A 14716-nucleotide genomic window follows, 5' to 3' on the forward strand; every position below is an offset into this window, starting at 1 on the left:
AGGGCTGTGGTGGATTCTCCATCACTGGCAATTTTTAAATCAAGATTGAATGTTTTCATAAAAGATCTGCCGTAGGGATTAGTTTGGGGGAGTTCTACAGCCTGTGTTCTATAGGAGGTCAGACTAGATGATCACAATGGTCCTTTCTGGGCTTGGAATCTATGCGCGTTATCTTCTGGCTTAGCACTGAAAAGCCCACCTTTCATTCCACAGGAGGTATAAAGTTCCTTATTCTAAAATAAAAACTCTCTCTAAGCACAAGCCTATGGACATACTGAGTGAAATCCTGGTCTTATGTAAATTCATGGAAAAATTCCCATTGACTTCAACAGGGTCAGAATACCACGCATCGGCTGTGAGGACGCTGGGATTTCTGGACCTGTAACTCCCAACAGGTGACACTCTGGAGCAGTTACGCTACATCTAAGCCCTGTCTACACTGCAGCCTTCACCCTTGCTTCCATCTGTGAAGCTGCACTCACTGGGTATTATGGGTTTAAAAAATACTGGTCTAGACAAGTCTGAAGTATAGATCCTTTTCACGGCCCCACAAAACATATTGCTGCCTTGCATGTAGTCCTGGGTAGGCCACATTCTTTCAAGAATCAGTTGCAAAACAAAGTAGTTTTAAGAAGAAACACTCACATAGCTAATCGCTGAAACATAATATTCCAGAGTGTACATTATTAATTATGGTTGTTATTTCTTATTTGCATTGTGGTAACACCCAGGGGCCCAAGTCAGGATCGATAATGCACAAACACATAATAAGAGACCATCAAAGAGTTTAACCTTTAAATGAAGACAAGAAGCAACAGACAGGTATAACAATCAGAGGGCAGGGAGTCTGAGGTTGAACGGGGATAGCAAGCACATGGTAGCTAGTGTCAGGTCACTGAGGTGAAAAGTGAACACATAAAATAGATTACTGTAGTCCCTACTGCCCATCAACCAAGCCATTATCAGCTGGGAGTTTCCCACAGGTGTCATGAGAGCACTGGGTATACTAGAAATGAGCTAGTGGTCTGACTATCTGAAGCTTTGCTGTATAGCGAGCTGCTTCCTTTGCTGGAGAAATGGCTTCTAGACGAGAACCAGAAGTCCATTAGCAAACCCAGGGCTCCAGGAGGACAGCCTCAGTTTCACTGGTCCTCCTCACATCTTTAACAGTAGTGGAATCAAAACCCACCTGACTCCAGTCTTCCATTCTCATACTGCGCTGGGTTTCCAGAGGTGCTGCTATACTGTGGGAAAGGCTGATTACTGAAGAGATTGTCACACAGTAGGCTGCGGCAGAGCTTCTTGAGGAAGCGCAGGACATAGCCAATGCTGTTCACTACTGGCAGGCTCAGGAGGTGCTGCTTCCCATCAAACGAAGCAGAAACTGAAAAGCAAGTGAGGACAATTCAGTACACTCAGCGATGCATGGGAGCAAAACAGTTTGAGAGGTCTTTTTAATGGCATATGAAAATGGTTCCAGGCAATGTTTGTTTTGGTTGCATAGAATATTTTCCATAGAGAGGGATCTGAACCACAACCCCAGATCCAGATCCACATTTTGCAGCTGACCCTGACCTCTGTAACGATCTAACCTCAAACACTAGTCCTGCCAGGACTTTGATGAAGATCAGATCTGAAGACAAACTTTGTGGCTCAAGTAGTGGAAAGTGGGGTGTGTGACTGGGAAGCATTTGAAGAAAATATTTATGTAAAGGAGTTAGGCTGGAAGGAGGTGAAGTCTACAGCCTGAAATTGTGTTGGAAGCCTCACTCAACTTCCTGCCAGAAGGAGGCAATTGGGTGGTGAGCGAATGAGGAGCTACTTCCTGGATAAGGGCTTCAAGTCTCCTAGATCCAGGAAGTTCATCTGCTGAGATGACTCCAAACAAAGGGTGAAGGTTCCCACTCTGCTTCCCGCTGGAAGGACTCATGTTCCTCGGTGCTTCTTACTGGGAGTGGGAGATTATGGGCCAGATCCTCTGCTGATGTAAATCAACATAGCTCCATGAACTTCAATGGAGTTGTGTCAATTTATATCAGCTGAGGTTCTGAACCAATATCATTTTTTAAGAGTAGAAACAGCTGATGGTCAGTCCTGATGGTCACTCCTGTCCCTTGTCTGTTGCTGCTGGGAGGGAAGGAAGAGAAAAAAAATCGGAATAAGGTTTTCAGCTTTGGTACTTGAGTTTGATTCTAATCAGAAGACCTGAGTCCAATGAATTTTGCAGTCCTGGCCCACGGAGCGATTCCCCTCAGTAATGTTAATGAGAATCGTGCTCACGCAAGGAGAGAAGAATAAATGAACAGTAGAAACCTCACAGTACACTGCACGGCTCACTGCTGATTTGCATGTTTTCAGGAAGGAGTTAGAATAATTTTCTGAGTGTATCTGGTGTCTCTCAAGAAAGCTGTAGCTGGAGTTAGAGTGCCCAAGGGAAACAAAAGGAGTAGAGAGGAATCATTAAGTGCTGCCCATCAGGACAGAGCTCTAGGTCACAAAGCGGAGGGAGAGTCTCAGTGATAGGGCAAAGCTGGGGTGGTCCTTGCTATGCAGGTTGGACTGGATCCTGAGTGATTTCAACCTTACTGCTTGCTTGCAGCTCTCTATCTTCAGGAGCTCATTTGAAAATTATTATTTTTATTTTATTCCGTTGTTCCAAAGCTGCAACCCAAACCTCCTGCTATATAAAAAATATTCATGCTAAGCCTTCAGTTCACAGTGATCTCCACTCTTAGCTGCCCCAGACATGGGCCCAAATTCTATTCTCTATTCTTCACTGGGGTTCCATGGGTGTGGCTGAGAGCAGATCTGGCCCATCGATTGTACACAGAGGGCAATCTTGTACCATTGAAGTCAATGGGTGTTTTACCTAGGAGTAGTATTTGACCCACCCATAACGCATATAGCTTAAGCAAATGGATAATGCTGTGTGTCACTGTAAAATTAAATTTAATACACAGCCCATGTTAGTCCAATCCTTTTGTTTCCCCTGTACTGCTTCTTTTCCCACCGTTTGATTAAAAAAAACCTCTTGAGCCAAGAAAAAAGTGAGAAGACAAAAGGAAACTAATTTAAAATGAGATAGGAAATTGAAGTGCTTTTGATATTTGATTTTTACTGGCTGCTTTGTTGGGCCAAACAAGTGACATTTTCAAACACATGATGTGTTCTGTCAATATCAAGAACTAGGCTGTGTAATCATAGAATATCAGGGTTGGAAGGGACCTCAGGAGGTCATCTAGTCCAACCCCCTGCTCAAAGCAGGACCAATCCCCAACTAAATCATCCCAGCCAGGGCTTTGTCAAGCCTGACCTTAAAAACCACAAAGGAAGGAGATGCCACCACCTCCCTAGGTAACCCGTTCCAGTGCTTCACCACCCTCCTAGTGAAAAAGTTTTTCCTAATATCCAACCTAAACCTCCCCCACTGCAACTTGAGACCATCACTTCACAGCATTCCAAAAACAGATCCTGTAGTCTCTTGTGCCAATATACTGTATGCCTGGGGCCTAATTCTAATCTCAAGTCTGTACAATTCCATTGACTTCAGTAGAGTTACTCCTAACGTCTATGGATGGAAATGAGGCTGGCCCAATGATCTGAATAACGCTGATGACCTTGAGATTTAAAAGAAAGGTTATGATTTTATAGCACTTTCAGATTTATTGCAAAGCCTTTTTAAAATGTTTTACCTGACACCATCTCGCCTCCATAGCCCTGCTTGACAAGCGAGAAGACAGTCTTTTGCTGATTTGCGCAGTCAATGCATGCCTGCACTGCTTGCTGGAGGACCATGGAAGGTCTTTCAGGCCCAAAGTGATCTGGAAGCTGTTGCACTTTTTTCCTGTCGAGGTATGGCCCCATGTTTGCCTGTTTGTTGACGTAAATGCACACTGTAGACACAAAATCCCAACACAGTTGTTAAAAGATATTAACATCACAACCAACCCTGTTTTCTGGTTTTGTATATTTCATGATATTTAATTAAGAGCCCTTTCCAGTGTGAAATATCATGATGCGCAGTGACACAAATGACTAAATGCTGCTGGTTTTACTCCCATTGGATGAGTAAAGCAAGCAGAAATTGGCCCTGTATATATTTGGATAAGTGATGACAAGTCACCTGCAATTAAGGAAGTTCCTGAAAAAATGGCTGAGTCATGTGTGATACTAAAACCATCATGCTGTGCCAAGTTCTGTCTCTGTGCCAGCTCACAGGGACTGTCACAGACTCCTGAGCTCAGACTCCTTCTGCTTCTACCTGATTGTGTCATATGACCAACAACACTGTGAAAAGTTTCTCACTTGGAGTGAAATTAAGCCTGGAGTTTAGAAGCCCCACAGGAAGGCCCTCTGCACCATTTTAAGATCTGCAGTGGGGCTGTGTATGGGAAAGAGGGTGAGGGCAAGCTAGAAATGTGATCTGTACACCTCAGGGGTCCTGCATGCAAGCCTCAGAAAGGTGGTTGCTAGGGGCGATTTCTGGGCAGAGTGCGGGGCCAACTAGGCCCCAGGACTGTGCACACAAATTGCTATCCTGCAACAGGCACTGTCTGGGAGATTTACGTGTTGAGCCTTTCCGAAGCAGAAGTGAAGAGACCTGCAGACTGGGCTGCCTCCAAACTCCTCAGGAGCCATCATACCCTGCAAAGGCAGAATAGTTCACTCCACACACTCAGCTGCCCCCATCCCAAGCCTTCAGAGAAGCGAGGGCGAAACTTTGCCCCTATATTGTAAACCTTTTGAATAGAGAAGTAGAGAATAAGGATAACAGTAATAGGATGAAGAAAAGGAGGACTTGTGGCACCTTAGAGACTAACCAATTTATTTGAGCATGAGCTTTCGTGCGCATCGATGCATCCGATGAAGTGAGCTGTAGCTCACGAAAGCTCATGCTCAAATAAATTGGTTAGTCTCTAAGGTGCCACAAGTACTCCTTTTCTTTTTGCGAATACAGACTAACGCGGCTGTTACTCTGAAACCAGTAATAGGATGGGTAGCTCCCCAACAGAGGGTGCTGCTGGGACTAAACCTGTGTGTAGGCAGCCACACATTGAAGCGTCCTGCAGCACCGTTTTGTAAAATGGTTTATAATGTAGTTAGGGGCCCCAGCTGTACCAAGGTAATCGTTGTTAGCACCTGGCTAGCAGGAGCCTTGTTTAAGCATGCGGAAGGTTATCTCAGTTTCCGGGTGACTATCGATGAGCCCGTGGTGAGTAAGACCAGGCCTGGGTAAGTCTAAAGTAAGATATATTGTAATAGCTGACTGAGTGTGCTGGAGTTCTGATCTTCCAGGCAATATAACATCATCCTCTGACAGAAATCGGGTCTGTGACAACAAATATCAAACATAGCGGAGGACATGGTGACAGCTGTGTAATGTTGGAAGGAATGTACAGTTTGCATCACCCTAATGAAAATCTAATGCTAATGTCACAGTGCACTCTAATGGTTATGATATAGCCACTCGTACTGAACAACAGGAAGGACTCCAGCAATAAATCCTGGGCAAATATGAATATAATAGCAATAATACTTAACACTACATAGCGCTTTATATCTTCACAGTGCTGTACATAGAAAGATGCAATATAGTTAAAAATATAAGCAGGGTGTATGAGCTATGGAGAGCTCTTAGACTATAGATTTACTAATCAAATACAATAAGATATAATACAGTGGTCCCCAAACTTTTCAGGGTCGCGCCCCACTTTACCCCTGTGCATGCCCCCTCTGGAGCTGGGGCTGGGAGCAGGGCTGTGGCTCCTGGGAGGAGGGGGGCCCACAGAGAGGGATTAGGGGTCCGTGGCCAGGGCTGAAGCTGGAGGTGGGGCCAGGGCTGGGAACAGAGCCCTGGCCAGGGGCCAAGGCTGGGGGTGGGGCCAGCAGCGGGGCCGTGGCCAGGTGTGGAGCTGTGGCTGGGCCATGGTCGAGGGCTGAGGCTGGGGCAGGGCCAGGAGCTGGGGCCGCAGCTGGGGGTGGAGCCAGAGCAGAGCTAGCAGAAGAGCAGGACTGGGTGGCACTCCCTCTCCACCCTCCATGGGGGCTGGCCCAGGCCCCGCCGTATCCCCCACAAAACGTTCATCCACCATTGGGGAACCTCTGATAGAACAGAATATCAAGACTCAATTTCTATCTGTGTTTGTGTTTCTGAATTTGACTCTGGGATCTGTTTCATTTGCCTAAAACTAGATTTGGTCATTTGCAGCACCCAATTCTTGGTCATAAGAATGAATAAGAAGGATCTGGTGGAAGGAGGCGTCTCCTGGATAACATTTAGTCTCCTAACATTCAAGAGACTTAGAGGGAATTTTTCAAAAGGGCCTAAATGATTTAGGAGCTCAAGTTTCATGAACTCTGTTCCCAGCAATGCCACAGACTTGAAGAAGTCACTTCACCCGTTGGGCCTCACCTTAGCCTCCTGTAAATTAGGAATAGCAATATCTATCTCACCAGGGTATTGTGAAGCTCTGTTTTTTAATATATGTAAAGCACTTTGTGATCCAGAATGTAAGGAATTAAATACGTGCAAAATATTATATTCTTTTTAGAATGCTACCAAAGAAGAAGGGAGATTTTTTCTTTGCATGCCTGAGCTAAGGAGGATTTTTGGTTTTGTTTATATCTAGCATTATCAAACCTGTTTCTGTATCGAAGTCTCAGGATAAATCCACCCTCCTCCAAATTATGGGCTGATTCTCCTCTCACTTATGTGACTTAAATGGTTACTTCTGATAACTCAAACATCAGTGGGAAGAGAATCAGGCCCTTATTTTCCATAAATCATTAAACCTTGTCAGATAGAAAGGGCCAGACCCTCAGCTGGTATAAGTCCGCGTAAGTGACTTTGATGGACCAATGCTGATTTACACCAGCTGAGAATCTCACCCAGAGTCCTTAGATCACATTCCTCCCTCTCCAATAAATGTAAGTTTTTTCTTTTCCCAAAATTAAGTTCACACTACACCACTGATTCCGGTTATTGCTTCATCAATGCCAGTGCAACTTTGATATTAGAAATGCAAGTGCACGGGAGAGGCTGATATATTTATTCATGGAGAATAGATTTGAGATCTGTTCCAAACCTGGATTAAAAACACAGAAGCAGGACTTCTATACATGGGCCTGAGTCTCCACTTCTGTGTACCTTGTATAGGTATTCACACCTATTCAAAGGGTGTATAAAATGCGACAAAATCAGAATGATATTGTTTTACCTGAACTTTGCACAGGTGGAAATGACTATACAAAGTGCAGTGCAAAGGAGAATCAGGCCCACTGACTCTCTTAACCAACCCTCAAACTACTCAGTCAAAATGTACATGCAGGTGCTGGAACTAGGGGTGCCTCCCCCCGGCTTGAAGTGGTTTTCGTCAAACACAGTGTTTACAGTTTGTTTCAGTGGCTCTCAGCACCCCCACTGCACAAATTGTTCCAGCACTCCTGAATGTACAGTCTTATAAAAAGTTACAGCTCACAAGGCAACATGCTCCGTCTCTGCTCTATGTGTTTAGCAATCAGTTTAGTTGGCAAACGTACTAAATCCTTCAGTCTGCATTTTTCAGGGATTAAGTTTGTTTTAGAAAGCACAAATAGCTGACTATCAAACTACTGTACCTTCCCACTACTTTGCAATGCGGCATTTGATTCAACATACCAGTGAGAGCTTGCGGGGCAGCTGAATTGGGTATTGTAGCTGCATCCTGAGGGATTGAACTAATATCAGGTTCTGGTGTGCTTCTTGGAGGAGAGATTGCTAAAGGAGTCATCAGAACACGCGACTTCAGCTGCAAGACATAACCAATTTGGGTAATGAAAATATATACAGTGCATTTTATTTTTATCCCTCACATTTCACTTCCACTGAACTCCCATTTATTAGCAATTTGCTCTTGCATCATTTTACTTCCAGCCAAGAGACTCCTTTCACTCTTTGAAAGATAATGGACTAAAAGAAACTGACATTGATTTGCAATGAACAGTAACACTTTAAGTAGCAGGATACAGTATTATACCCCCATTGTGTTCTTATTTACACTTGAGCAAAGTGGGTATAAAATCAAACACACTGCAATGGGGCATTTTACACACATTCTACTCAGGTTTAAATAACTAGCCGAGGCTCAAAGCAGCAGAGAATCGGGCTCTTTTTTCTACATAGTAAATTAGGGCCAAGTTTTGCTCTCAGTTACACAAGTGTAAATCGGGTGCAAAACTCAATGACTCAAGTGGGGCGAATGAAAATGGGATTTGACTCTTAACATGGTTTACGGGTTAGTATCATGTTTTTACTATCTAGTAAATGTCAGTTGCTATGTAGTTACACTTAGTAATCCTGCTAACTTGTGGTACGATTTTGAGACAAAGAGTTCATCTACACAGCAAAACAAGTACTGCCGCAGTGAGTCTCAGAACCCAGATCAACTGACTCTGGCTCACGGGTCTCACACTACAGGGCTAAATGTAGCAGTGTAGATGGTCAGGCTTGGACTGGAGCCTGGGCTCTGAAGACTGGCAAGGGGAGAGGGGGTTTTTGCTGGGTAGACATACCCATAAGCTCTGTGAGTATTTACTGTGTAATAATACGGTGCAATTACCCTGCCAATGTCGATCCAATCAAATGATGGCTGGTTACCTTGTAATTAAAGAGTACTGGCACGATGATATATGGGCCCTGAAAGCATCACCCTCATTTTGTCTTTTGGTATAGTGATAAGCTTCAAGAGCACATGACTGAATATTGGCTATTCTCCAGCACACGAAATGCTGAATTCCACATTCTACATCTGCCAGTTCAAGATCTTCTTCTTACAACTGATTTTTCTTTGTTTTTAATGGACAGACTACAGAATGCTAGAGAACAATGGTTTGGGGAAAATTAAACAGCTTTAACGTCCATACTCATTATAAGGGATGTCGCTGCCTACGAACCTTCACCCAAACCAGCGAAGGTGTGCAAAGCGTCCTTTAGGCTCTACGGAAGTCGGCACCATTAGCTGCAACCCCAAACCATGACCAAGATCTTGTGGAGAGACAGACACTCTTTGATAAAGACTTGTCTTGTCCAACAATTTATTGGTAAGACAGGTATCTGCCAATGGTTGCAAATGCTTAAAACAGCCACCACTTTGTTTCATCACGGTGGTAAAAACAGCTGGATCAGGAGTCTGATCCGAAATCTACGGAACTCAATAAGAGTCTTTCCATTGTATTTCATGGACTTTGGATCATGCCCCAAATACAGACTCATTCCAATTATTGCTTCAGCATCTCTTGAGCTCAGTTGTGTAATAATACCACCATCTAGCTCTTCTAGTGCGCTTTTTGTCAGTAGGTCTCAAAGCACTTTACAGAAGAGATCTATATTATTCTCATTACTTCCTCACACAGCATACAACCATCCTGTGGAACTCATTGCCAGGGATGTTGTGAAAGCCAAAAGTATAGCTGGGTTCAAAAAAGAATTAGATTACTTCATGGAGGATAGTTGCATCAATGGCTATTAGCCAAGATGGCCAGGGATGCAACCCCATGCTCTGGGTGTCCCTCTGACTGCTAGCGGCTGGGACTGGATTACAAGGAGTGGATCACTTGATAATTGCCCTGTTCTGTGCATTCCCTCTGGCATTGGCCACTGTCAGACGACAATTTACTGGGCTAGATGGACCAGCAGTCAGCCCTAGGATGGCTGTTGTTACAGCTGAGAAAACCAAGGCACAGAAAAGGGAAGCAACTGGCCCACAGTCACCCAGCAGCAGAGCTGGGTGACTATGGGCCAGCTGAACCCATGTCTCCTGAATCCGAGGCCAGGGATTTATCCACTAGGCCACACCACCTCCCCTAGAAGCAAATACTTTTGTTCTAAATAAAAAAAAACAACTTCCTGTTGCAGTTGGAGCAATTTCTGTTGGAACTATCTACCTGACCCAGCCTGCCATACAGCCAATCACCCCTCCTTAAAACACACTTCTTCATGAGGTTTCTAAAACCTAGTCTTGCTCCAGAATGCTTGATACAATATATACCTAATAAAATCAAATCTAAACTTCATCACCATGCTCTTTCTTGTACCCCAGCCCCCTCCGTTGTCTGATTAGATTGTGAGCTCTTTAAGGCAGGGACTTCATCTCCTTGCTAGCTGGAAAGAGACAAGCTCATTTGTGGTACTATAGAACAATAATACTACTGCGATTACTTTTCATTCAGCCTTACTGTGAAGACACAAAGCAAAAGTCCCTGCATTTGGTATACTTAGTGGCCCTTGGTGCAAAATCAAAACCATGGGACTGACTAGCACATTCAAAGGAGCTGAAATATTTATGAGATGATTGCAGAGTTACTATTGCCTACTTTTTTTTGGCCAGGTTCCCGGGGCAGCAGGATGCACACGTGTGGGCATGAAATATTGTATATTAGCATTTTGTACAGTGGCTCACATAGCTTGTTGATTAAATGGGCTACTGTGATGTTAGTTGTGTCATTATTCATTACGATAAATAATGATCCATATATAGGACTAGAGGGGTACCTGGTGTTTTATAAACAAGTAAGATGATCAATGCCACTTAAGTTGATGGAGGAAGAGGGGGGTTAAACATGTGCTAAAAGTTAAGAATTGGTTAAGTGCTTTGCTGAATCAGGGCCTAATTGTTCAATCCATTTCTGAAGCATGCTAAGCTCTTGGACCTGATAAGATCTTGTGGCAATGAGCTCCACAGGCTAATTGTTCATTGTTTTAAAAAGCATTTACTTCACCAGTTTTAAATTTGCTGTGATATCAGGTTATAAAACATGGTTTCCTGATTTAAGTCAATGCACAGGTCAGGCCTGCAGGGAGCTAGGCAGGTAACCAGCCATCATTTGATTGGATCGACATTGGCAGGGTAATTGCACCGTATTATTACACAGTAAATACTCACAGAGCTTATGGGTATGTCTACCCAGCAAAAACAAAAGTTCAGGTCAGGTGATTCATTCTGGTCCATTCTCTAGCAGCATTATGCTTAGTTCAACACTTAGAGAACCTTTGGGTGTTAAAATTAGAATTGAGAAAGTTTGCTCAGAGCCACTGGTGATTTTTAAACCATTAAAATCAATGGTGGTGGGGAGGAGGAAGATAAGCGTTGGAAAGTCTTAAGCTGGAGCTGGTTTGGGGTTTGCAGAATGTGGTAAGGCAGAAAGTGAAATTGTTACTTTATCCATGGTAGTGTGGGTTGATGCTACAAAACTTATAGTGTCCCTCATGCTGGAGTTCTGTGCTCCTTCTCTCAGTTAGGGTTGCCAGCTGTCTAATTGCACAAACCCAAACACCCTTGTCTCTCCCCTGCCATGCCCCTGCCCCGAGGCCCTGCACTTCCCCGAGGCCCCGCTCCCCACTCGCTCCATTCCCCCTCCCTCCATCTCGCTCTCCCCCACCCTCGCTCACTTTCACCTGGCTGGGGCAGGAAGTTGGAGTGTGGGAGGGGGTGAGAGGTGCAGGCTCCAGGTGGTGCTTACCTCGCGTGGCTCCTGGAAGTGGCGAGCTGTCTGGCTCCTAGGCTCAGGGGAGGCCAGGCAGCTCTATGCACTGCCCCTGCCTGCAGGCACCACCCCCACAGCTCCCATTGGCTGTGGATCCCAGCCAATGGGAGCTGCGGAGTCGGTGCTCGGGGTGGGGGAAGTGTGCAGAGACCCCTTGGCCGCCTCTGCACCTAGGAGCCAGAGGGACATGCCAGTTGCTTCTGGGAGCTGCATGGAGCCAGGGCAGACAGGGAGGCTCCCTTAGCCCCGCTGTGTCGCAGAACTGACTTGTAGTGGCTATTAAAATCTGGAGTGGTTTCAGTAGCAACCAGGAGATTGATTCCGATTCCAGGAGACTCCCAGCCAATCTGGGAGGGTTAGCAACCCTACTCAGTCTGATTTGGTTTGTTTGTTTTTGTTTTGGGGAAGGGGTACCCAAAAGTGGTATTTTATTTGTGGTTTGGCTGTTTGTCCTTCTTAGTGATTCACAGCAGGCTGGCCTCAAACTTGACTCACACACGCTAGTCCCCCCCAACCCCCAAGAGCTCAAGCCTCCTGAATCACTTTAACAGGAGCCCTTCGTGAGGTGAGCGCTGCAGATCTGTCAGCTTATGCATCTTTAACATTTTCTTCTGCATCTTCATCCTAGTCAGAGTATTCAGGCTGGTGCTTAAGAGGAAATAAACAGGGTACTAATCCACTGTGAGCTCACTAGTTTGGAGGCCTCTTTCTTTCTTTCTTTCTTTCTTTCTTTCTTTCTTTCTTTTAGTGAACAGTTTTCTGCAAATCTAATTAAAACTGAATTTGCACTAAAGCATTGAGGTACAAATAAATGCTACTTCTAGGGGGAAGGAAGGGGGGAATTTTATACTTAGACCATAATAAAGTAACAGCAGGATTACAGGAGATGATATAGTAACAGTGCTGCTGAAGCTTAAATGCCTTTGGAGACTGAGTATCTCAGTCTGACTTATTGCTGTCCATGAGTCTCTGAATATTTAATACTAACACTCTTCTTTTCTTGGGCTGACTCTGTTCTTTTGGAAATCTAACCAAACCCATGACAGACTGTGAGTTTATGAAGAAAATAGGGCAGATGTAGAAGAAAAATGAAAAACAGAGAGAGCCAGACAGTCAGAGCAAATGTGTTGAAATGGTGTAGAATATATGGAAAATCCTCCCTGTAAATCATTCAAATATATTTTATGCACAGAGTCAAAATGAAAGCTCATGAATGATTCGTGGGACTATATCTAGCCATGCCCCAACCAATATGACAACAGGTTCGTGGAAATGTCAGAGCAAATGATTCGAGGGCAGAATGTTCAGTAGTTAAACCAATCCAATGGATGATACAGTATGTAAATTAGATCCATGCCCTGATCGTATATTTCTTATTCACTCATAAGTGTCATTGATGTCAGTGAGCATTTTACATAAGTGGTACAGTACATTTAGGCTTAAAGAAAGGCACTGGGTTGAGTCACGGGGTGGTTTATTAATATAGCTAACCCATTACTTATGCCACCATATGCTGAGAATTAAGACCGAAAGAGAGGGAAGGCATTCTTAGTTTTCTAGGCAGATTCTCTGTCACAATGTATAATGCTTCAATGGATCCTGAGCCCATCCAGCCAATACAGATTAGAGCAGTCTTCAGACTTCTCCAGCTTGCACTGCTGACAGAAAGCCTCTTGCAGTATGCTCCCCTCCTCTGGTCCACTCACGTGCGCAAGCACAACAGAGACATAGCTGAGGATCTGGCCCCAAATATGTATTGTTACTAATGTTCAGCACGTAGGAACAAATTTTCAAAAGCTTTGCCAGGGGATTGAGCTAATGTTTTGCCATTGGTTTTAACGAGGCCAGGATTTGACCAGTTGAAACCAATGGACATTTAGCTTGAGTAATCTTTATAGGACTGGGGCCTTTGTACAGAAAGGATGAAATGCTGTCCCCATGGAAATGAGGGGGAGTTTTATCATTGACTTCACTGGGGCCAGGATTTCACCTAATAAGTCTACATGTACAAAAGCATGCAGTCTATTTTGTCAACAGTCTGTCTATCTGTCTTAGGTACTTATATGCCCTCCCAGCCATGGTATCTGAGCACCTCACAATCCTTAACATGTTATCCTTGCAACTCCCCTCTGAGGTAGGGAAGTGCTATTATCCCTATTTTACAGGTGGGAAACTGAGGCACAGAGAGACTAAGGGTAACATTTAAAAAAATGCCTAAATGACTTAAGAGTCTAAGTGCCATTTTCAAAAGTGATCTAGGCAATTAGAAGCATGTCTACACTGCAATTAGACTGCTGTGGTTGACCTGATTCGGACTCGGGCTGAGGGGCTGTTTAATTGCGGTGTAGACCTATGGACTCAGGCTGCAGCCGGAGCTCTAGGACCCTCCCACCTCGCGGAGTCCTAGCCCCAAGGCTCCAGCCTGAGCCTAAATGTTTACATACAATTAAACAGCGCCTCAGCCCGAGCCAGCTGGTGTGGGCCAATCACAGGTTTGTCCTTGCAGTGTAAACATACCCTATGTTCCATTGCCTTTCGGTGAGACTTCAGCTCCTAAGTGGCTTCTGAAAATGGAACTTAGGCTCCTAAGTCACTTGGTATCTTTGAAAGTGTTACCCTAAGTGACTTGCCCAAGGTCACACAGGAAGGCTGTGGCATAGCAGAGAATTAAACCTGGGTCTCCTGAGTCTCAGTCCAGAACCCTTACTGAGGGACCATCCGCCCTACACTTCTGGCATTCACTTTGGACACTTCTGGGACACATTTTTCCTCTAGGAATTCCTACTCTTTGAAGAACAAGGGAAGCAAATTAATACCCCCTTCTAAGTAATAGTAAGAGCCTATTTCTGCAACTTTGCCTCCCATTGAGTAGTACTTATACTCATGAGGTGTCATGTTGGTTTCAATGAGATCACACAGATGAATAAGTGCTACTCAGCATCACGAAAGGTTGCAGAACTGGGCTTTCAGGCTGTAATCCTGCAACTGGTTCCCCAAAGTGGCACCACGTGGAGGCTTACTGAAGTCAATGGGGCTCACTGGCTAAGTAGGTTCAAGGGTGCACCTTTGTAAATCTGACTGTGGGATCAGGGCCCATGCTTGTTACACAAACTAGAGATATTGCCAGAGGTCTCCAACCAGAAGGTAATGAAAACTAGAGCTGGGAGAATTTTTTTTCAGCAAATAGTAAATTAGA

General features: G+C 44.5%; 1 protein-coding gene across 4 annotated transcripts in view; it reads right to left on the reverse strand.

The window, feature by feature from the left end:
• The window catches only part of SCML4 (Scm polycomb group protein like 4), a 108671-nt gene that overhangs the window by 39414 nt on the left and 54541 nt on the right, over positions 1–14716 (reverse strand). For all 4 annotated transcript variants that reach the window (XM_075126622.1, XM_075126621.1, XM_075126623.1 and 1 more), the window contains 3 exons: positions 7658–7787; positions 3693–3893; positions 1190–1384 (listed from right to left, as the gene is read on the reverse strand). In XM_075126622.1, coding sequence (XP_074982723.1) covers positions 1190–1384; positions 3693–3893; positions 7658–7769 — 508 coding nt within the window. In that variant the 5' untranslated portion in view covers positions 7770–7787. The remainder of the gene's footprint in view (positions 1–1189; positions 1385–3692; positions 3894–7657; positions 7788–14716) is intronic.

Source organism: Caretta caretta, chromosome 3, assembly GCF_965140235.1.
Source record: "Caretta caretta isolate rCarCar2 chromosome 3, rCarCar1.hap1, whole genome shotgun sequence".
Classification (NCBI taxonomy): domain Eukaryota; kingdom Metazoa; phylum Chordata; order Testudines; family Cheloniidae; genus Caretta; species Caretta caretta.